This window comes from Silurus meridionalis, chromosome 24 (assembly GCF_014805685.1).
Source record: "Silurus meridionalis isolate SWU-2019-XX chromosome 24, ASM1480568v1, whole genome shotgun sequence".
In the NCBI taxonomy this organism is placed as follows: Eukaryota; Metazoa; Chordata; class Actinopteri; order Siluriformes; family Siluridae; genus Silurus; species Silurus meridionalis.
Genome location: NC_060907.1, coordinates 18,820,160 through 18,828,491, shown reverse-complemented (window position 1 = coordinate 18,828,491; position 8,332 = coordinate 18,820,160). Strand labels below are relative to the sequence as shown.

Here is an 8,332-nt window from a genome sequence, read left to right as displayed (position 1 = left end):
TCTGACCAATCAGAATCCAGAATTCTGCAGCACTCTGCTTTAAACAAGTAACAATATCTCAGGCGAGCGTAATGTACAGAGCAACCAGTTATTGGTGGAAAGTTTACAAGATCTAACAAAGAGGCAGCGAGAAGCCTGAGCAATATAAAGATTCGGATTTTGCCATACAGCTGGCGCTCTTCTGGGGTCACGAGAGTTCATTCGTTTCTCTGATTTGTCTCTTCCAACCCTGAAGCGTTTTTTTACATGCAGTGAAAGCTAATGTCAGAGGTTAGCTCAGGCTACTTGCGGACCCCCCCTCCCACACAGTGCTTAACCGCCTGATCCGTACCGATCTGAATTTATTACATGTGCAAGTGGAGCATTTCTATTCTTCTTTCTCGTTCTTACTGTCTCGCTATTGTTTTGCTCGTCTATCCCCAGCAACCTCCAGCACATCTCCCCCCTCTTCCGTGGTCCTGTGTGATTTTGAGCAAGGTTTATGCGGATGGACTCATGACCCCAACGCTGACATCATCTGGGCTTTGCACACCTCCAGCAGAATCACCGCCCAAGGCCAAAGTCAGGAACTCTCTTTAAGCTCAAACAGTGAGTCTCATCTCTAGTTCTCTTTCTCCCTTCATTCAAAACTCCTAATCAACCACCCACACGCCAGCACCCACTCCCACCCTCACTAGCTTGCAAATAAGTACGCCTGTGGGTTCACAAACATTTCCCACACGTGCACTTAAAAACCCATACACAATCACAAAGAAATGAATAGTGAATCTCCTACTGTGTCTCACTCTACACAATAACGCAAAGTCCGGCGTAGTGATGCAACGAGTAGCGTTAATTCCGAGCTCGGCTTAGCGTCTGCATTACATTTTCTTTATTTTTTCCGTGCAGGACTTCTTCTGGTTTGCTTAGGAAGTTACATTGTTTTAAAATTGGGGGTAGCAATGTAATATTTACAAAACTGAGGTTGTTGGAGTCTGATTCAGGGTCCAGACAGAAAATCTAACCTTGGATACAAAAGCGGTAAAAACCACAAGTTCAGACAAACATGACAACCTAGAAGTGCATGGTCCTATCATTCCATTCAGGATATATGCATGTGCTTCACACCCAGTGTACCAGGTACAGGGTCTAGAAGCATCACAACCCTGACTGGGTAAAGGGGAAAGGGTACAATCAACCTCTTGACAAGTCCCCGTCACTTGCCTCATGTAAAGTAGTGGATGCTCGTCATTCTTTTTAACATTCTTGCCCATTTACTTGCCTTCTGGCATGCAGCAAAATGTAGAGTGGAAGCATCTGTCTGCAGTGATTTGCTTTAAGGTTTTATTTCAAGGAAACAACTTCTGTTCTTCATTGTTACAGCCTAGCTAGCTTCCCGGCTTCTCTGTGAAAGAACGCGTTAAGACCTAGAATCGCTATGTGACAAAGTATAATACGTGAATATAACGACACGTAAAAGAATTCACACAAGTCCCTAAAATTTTTTGGGTCAGTGGTGGGATTCTTATTCAAGAGCATGATGTTGAAGAGTTTACGCCTGTTCGCCATCGCTATGGTGGCACAGAGCTGGCGGAGAACATCGGCTTCTCTGTAGGGTTGCTGGGAGCCATCTCAGTGACAGGGTTAGCAGACCACGAGTCATGGAAAGATTTGGAGTAAACCAATTTGAACCAGTTGATGTCGTTAAGGTTGAGTTGCAGGAATGTCCCCTGGTTAGGCATCAACCAAAGACCCCATGGAAGACCCTGGACCTTCAGCATACCTTCTATCTTTACAGTCGGCTTGAGAAAAACTGGAGACCTAAAAGACCCAGGAAGGGCTAAAATAGATACGAATATCTGGGCCTAGATTGTATTATGGATGTTTCACCGCATTAAATATACTCTATAACCAGATAAAAAAAAAAAGTGTGATTCATTAATAAACAGATCGTTGTTTTTGTGGGCAAACTGCCAAGTTCACTGAGGATTTCTACACTTTACAATACCCGAGGCTGTTTCTGAAATCGCACCATCTGTTTATTTTTTTTTTAGCCCAAAACACCACACCTTGTGCTTTATTCCCTTTTTCAATCATGTCTAAATATATTAAACCCACAATTAGAAAACAAACGCTAGCCCAGAGAGGCTTTCCAGCTCACTAATTCTCACAATGTTTTCCTGCACGCTGGAATTTCTCCCTTGGCAATCTAATTAATATTTCTTAAATCCCTAAAAGACGGTAGTATTGTGAAGTTTACATACGCCGAGGACAACGTGAAAAAGATATGAACGTGTTTGCAAAATGCCTGTCCGTTACGGTGTTCCTTTACGTAATATTTATACTGGAGATTTGTTTGTATTGCCTCACTTTCATGGTTACAGTCTCCAAGTTGGCGCCTGGTGGGATCGCTTGGTTTATATCAGCGGGTGAAGTGGGATTCTTTTCAAGTGGTCCGATTTGAAATATTACTTGCGCATGTTTGGTCATCGTACTTAGATTTAAAGCCGTGTGTTTACACTTTCGGCGTCTGTTTCGAGTTCTCTGTCTCCGAATGGCTTCTGTTATGTCTGCACAGGTCTGGGAAACTACCTTTACATCGAGGCAAGTCCCAAGACACAGGGAAAGAAAGCCAGGCTCTTCAGCCCAGAGGTAGGCCCTGATACGGGGCCTCTGTGCCTAAAGTTCTCCTATCAGCTGGAGGACGAGGGAACCCTGCGTGTCCTACTGCGTAACCCGCTCCGAGAGGAAACCCTGCTCTGGGCTCTCCATGGCAGCCAGGGTTCCATCTGGAAGGAGGGGCGAACCATAGTACCTCGGTCCCCGAAGGAATTCCAGGTAGACTTGAGTGATCTATACAGTATGGCTAAATGTGAAAAACTTATGACATTCATGAGTGAGCTGTTTGCTTTTCATTTTTGTCAGGTGGTCATTGAAGGCATCTTTGAAAAGACCACGACGGGCCACATCTGGATCGATAATATCCACATGAGCTCCAGCACACCGCTGGAGGAATGTACACGTAAGAGCTGGCATTTTACAGATCATTTATTTTTTCTACACGCTTCTCCGCCATCGCTTCATTCATCTATGCTAGGATCCAAAAACCTGTTGATGCTAAAATACGGATTCGTGCTCAAGACAAAAAAAAAAAGCGTCATGGCAACAACGGTAGCTCTGCTTCTCGAAATAAACCTCCGACATGAAAGAAAAATGGGGGTGGGATGGGAAAAGGAGCACGGATGATGACGAGTGACATGTCGCTTGCCATCAAACCCAAAAGAAGAATCAAAACTAGGCCACAAAACCTCACGGGCCTCCATTCTAATCTATATTTCATTTCATATCTCCCGTTCCTCAGTATTTGTAAACCGTATTTTCTGAAACAAGCTTTACCCAACATCTCCTGTGGTCTTGTCAAGTCCAGGGATTAGCTCCATTTTCTGATTTATCTAGACCATAAATATCTAGATTTTGGGACTGTAATGTCGGCCCAGATGAGTTTCTGGATATTCTTCACTCTGATTAGTCAGAATGGATGCATCTAGAGTAGCAGCTCTGAAACAATAGCTCCAGCTGTGCTCCGTGTAATACATGACTTCTTATATTCTAGCTGTTACGTGAACGCTTCCTCTTTTTCTATTTTTCTCTCTTTTTCAGAACCCTTCGCTGCTTTCCCTCCAGATTTGACTGGTAAGTTGTTTCAAATATTGGTGCACACTGTGTAATGCAGATCCAGGATCAGTTGTAGCTCTTTTTACATGTGGCAAAATAGATACTCGGTCATTATGGGAAACGCTGATCCTGGATCTGATTTGGGAAGCAGGACATTGCTTGATTTTTAAATAAGAATTGTCTGTTTGGTCGGGCTTTTATACGTAGCATAAACCAGCACCCCTTTACTTTATCATCACTGGTTTGGCATGGATTTGGTAACATTGTTCAGAGAAATATATACATTTGCTGCATCATACAATACAAATTAATCAGCACTTGCAGGCTTGTGCAACTAATTTCCATAGTCAAGTTACAGTTTACGCGGTATGCGAGAGTGTTTTAATGAGCAAAATTCTCCATGACACAACACAGCATCACGAGGAAAATAAAGCATGTTAGAGACAGCGTTCACATTTTCTCGTCCCTAGAGTATTGCTCCTTTGTGACTTTTTTTTTTCCCTTGCCTGTACTCAGCGCTCATTTTAAGCAAACGTTGCAGATCTGACAGGAAAAAAACAAGTGCAACGCTGTGCCTGAACCATAGTTATTTTGAGTAACAGGACTCAATGAGGCCTGGCTGAATGTTCAGTAATTGGTTTCAGACATTGTGTCAGGTAAATTCGGCTACTCTACACACCTACCTCTTGCTATAATGAAGACTGCTCAGATATTACCGGGTTGGACTACAGGTATAATCTACGAGCTGAAGAAAAAGTCCATGTGACTTCCTCTTACTATAACCAAGATACCTACCACACAATTCATTACAAAGTTACCTCAAAACTGCCACCTGCAAGACCATTATGTTGATATTGAAATTTGTGGTCCACCTACTGATTCTGGTGCTTACCGTTTATTATTAATTGGTGCCGTCTTATCGTTTGTGGTCAGTGCAGCTTAAAAGGACAGATTTTTGCCCCCCAAATACAAGTCCTTCCTTTCAGCTCTTTGCCTATTTTATTAATACGAATTTGCGAGTCTCTGCAGAGTTGATGTACAGGAAACATTGGTGTCACATTTCTTTACTACAAGCAGGTAGTTGAACAATATAGGACACAGTTAACTAGAGAGCAAGGTCAGATAGTACTTGCCGATAACCTACTAATTACCCGATTTAAAAATGGATCTTGGATAAAAAAAATAAAAAAAAAGCTAACATGCATAACATTACATGTAAAATAGTACTAATCTTTATAACAATTCAATAAAAAGAATAAAAAAAACAGTACTTAATCATGAAAATGTGCTAAAGGAAATAAATACGACTATATTAAGAAATATAATTTAATAATTAATTATAATATATCGCTCTCCGTGCATCACGCAGTCTCTCGTGTAAAAAAGATTCGACAAGAAGCCGGAAAAATTTATTGGTATGGATTTTTGCCGATAGCCAATAGTTCCAGCAATCAACTATCTGTGTTGCCGATTAATCGGTCGACCTCCACGGTTAACCAAAGCGAAAATAGACTAACTTCTATACAAATATCGAATGACACTAAAGAGATACATTTTTATACATTGGTATAAGGTACATGGGTTTTTTTTTCATAAAATATAAAAAGATAGCTCCTTTATTTTCACACCATGCAAGAATTCCAAAGAAAAAAACCTGCATGTTTTGCTGCTTGGACCCCTGATTTGAATGCAGCCCTACATATACCCCTGAATGAAGCAGTGTATCTACCCTATCTTAGTCCTGAAGTACTAGTCATTATGAAAAATTTATCTCAAGTCTGCAAACCATCTACCTCATTAACCCTTTTTTTTTTTTTAATTAAGGACTAACCAGTACAGCAAGGACATTTTGCCTTACTTACGGCTTGTCAGAGTGCATTTTTTTACTCTGCTATGCTTGTACAATGAGCCTCAGGAGTAACGTGGGGTGTTGTCACATGTTGTATATCTCTCCACCAGGGGGAGTCCTACCAGGCAGGAGTGAGCCAACAGTAGATACCCTGTCAGTGCCTCCTATTTCCCCCAACTGGTATTACTTCATGGCTGGCGGAGGCGCCATCTTGTTCCTGGTCATTGCCGTTATCATGGCCATTGGCTGTCGCCGTCTGACAGCCAAGAGAAGCCGACCCACCATGGCCTACTATAGTCCCCACAGTCCTTACTACCCAAATGGTGCAATGCCCAGAGCAGGGGGAGGCTCTAAGTTGACTGTTTGGGTCGAGAAAGGGGATGGAAACTCCTACTGGTGAGGGGAGTTGGCATGATAACGTTGACCTACACTGCTGACACGAGGTCAGAAAAAAAGAACTTGGAAAAGAGTGCTGAAAATGTGGTCTAGTGTAAGGGATGCCTCGAACAAGAAATTTCTTTGGGGTACCACCTCACTGCCAACTGCTTGGAAACTGCGCAATTGAAGAGGGGACAGGAACCAACATCTGCTCTAGACCTGTTGGCTTTCTTTGTGTTTTTTTTTTTTTTTCCTCCAAGTCACCTTCACTTGCAGGATGTGGTGAGACACTGTGAATCTGTACACTGCAGAGTACCAGCCAGAGGTTTTCTGGAAGAGCGCCATATTGGAAAGCCTTCCAGTACAGGCTTAACTTTGCTGTGACCAGGAATGCTCCTTGTGCCTGCGCCTGGTCGTGGCACCTGAACTACCAATGAACATGGTGTCCAAACCAAGGACCTTGATCACAGATCTCAGACAGGCATAATGCCTTACTAGAATTTTACATTGTGATTGGTTCTAACTGGTCCCAAATCAGGGCTAGATGATGGAATGGATTCGGAGATCAAAACTGGAGGACATTTTTTGCAGATCTAGATAAGAACAACAACAATGTTCTATATCGAAAAAATGTGGTGTCAACCCTGTGTAGTTTACAAAATGAAATGAATTTTGGGTAAATTATCAGCTGTCAAAATGTTTGCACTTTTAATAAAGCCTAGTTATTTTTGTGAGGCGATCTGGGAAAACTCGTCGCATGGCACTGGGGCAAATCAAAAAGTAGTGGGGAAAAAATTAAAAGATTTTTGCCAAAACTTGCCGCATTGAGGACACTTACCATAACATATATATTGCACTGAAATTACAATTGTTTGCTTTAGATTTTTTTTGTAAACCTTATCTTGAGGTCTTCCTACAAAGATCACACTGTGGTAATATTTCCACTAAGTAATATGGTTAGCTGCATGCCAACTGTCCAATGATGCTCCTCTTCCCATGATGTTCCTTCTTTCCATTGTTGGAAAATGATCTTTAACTTTTTAATGCCTTTTTACTTTCTAATGCTTGGACTCAAGATGTTTCATTTCATTGTAGTTTTTAACTGCATTATGGAACAAAAACAAGTGGTTTCCCAGGCCGCCACACAATTAACGATTACACTGTTTACTATTTAGATGTGGGGTGTGGGGTGTGGGGGGCTCAGTCGATGGACCATTTCTAACGAGTGTGTTGTTGGGGGTATAATGCAATTGCGTATGCATGTGTACAATTTTGTATATTTTTACAGGCTCAGGTTCAGTAATCTGTTTGATTTTAACAAGGGACAGTCCAGTAAAAACCTTCCAGAACACCACCATTCGAATTACATACATTTTAGGTCGCAAGAAAGCTAGCATTAGCAAGAAAGAAGGAGCATTCTTATTGCCGTATCGACAGAGTCCTAAATTTTTCATGCCCGTTTCCAAAATTTCTGAAAAAATCCCCTAAAAATATTGCGTAGACCTCCCTCGGGTTCTGAGACAGAAGTTAAGAAACGTGTATTATTCCAACCAAATGTCTGTCAGTTTTATTCCCTGCAACAAGCCACATCAACACCACCAGCTGCTTCCTTGTCTTAATGAGGGCCGAGAGAGCAAGAGAACGAGGGAGAGTGTGTGTGGTGGTAAAGGAGTGAGCTTTGTGCAGCTTATAAGCAGCTGGTAGACATTTTGTTATGCGGCAGGACTTGGAGATTTCCACAACAGCGAAGAGCATGCAACACGTCCACGTGGTTCGCTAGTTTTCAGGGTTCCGTGCGAACACTGGAGTTGAAAGTCGGATGAAGAGATTGAGAGAAACTTCCAACGACGCTCGTTCGATTTGTTCTTCAATGCCACTGAGGGTATTTCCGTGGTTCCTTTGCTAGTTCTGAGCATTTTATAGTTTTTCTCCCCTTGTTAGTTTTGAGTCACTTCCTAGTGTCCTTGGCCAGAGTGAGTTTCCAAGATTTCTTGCTCCCCATGTCCCCATGTGGTTCCTAGTTTCCTTGCTCCTCTGGTTCCCTAGGTTTGAGCATAGTTCCAAGGTTTCTTGGTTTTTTAGGTTCGCTTCCTAGTTTGTTTGTTCGCAATGCGTTTACCAGATTGTTCCTTAGGTTGAGTGCTTTTCCAAGTTTCCTTGTTTTCCGGGTTTAAGTCAGTTTCTTAGATTCCCTGTTCCTTAGGTTTAAGTGCGTTTCCCAACTTGCTCTGCTGTAGTTTTGAAGTAGCCTACTTCCCTCTTCTGTAGTTTGAAGTGAATTTCTTGATTTCCTTTTTGCCTCTTTAATGAGTTGTGTTTTAGGCTTGTTCCCACTGTATTTCCTAATTCGGTTTCCCCTAGTTTTTTGATTCGATAGTTTGAAATGCCTTTCATGGTTTCCTAGTGTTTTTCTAAGGCCATGTCCACATTAATGTTTTCATTTGAAAACTC

At 42.0% G+C, this 8,332-nt stretch overlaps 1 protein-coding gene across 1 annotated transcript in view; it reads left to right on the top strand.

Annotated features, from left to right (window-relative positions):
- Window positions 1–7,057, top strand: part of nrp2a (neuropilin 2a) — a 46,650-nt gene extending 39,593 nt beyond the window's left edge. Inside the window, 5 exon segments of the mRNA XM_046837400.1 lie at window positions 424–588; window positions 2,558–2,817; window positions 2,905–3,001; window positions 3,640–3,672; window positions 5,614–7,057. Coding sequence (XP_046693356.1) covers window positions 424–588; window positions 2,558–2,817; window positions 2,905–3,001; window positions 3,640–3,672; window positions 5,614–5,903 — 845 coding nt within the window. The 3' untranslated portion in view covers window positions 5,904–7,057.
- Window positions 7,058–8,332: the final 1,275 nt, after the last annotated feature.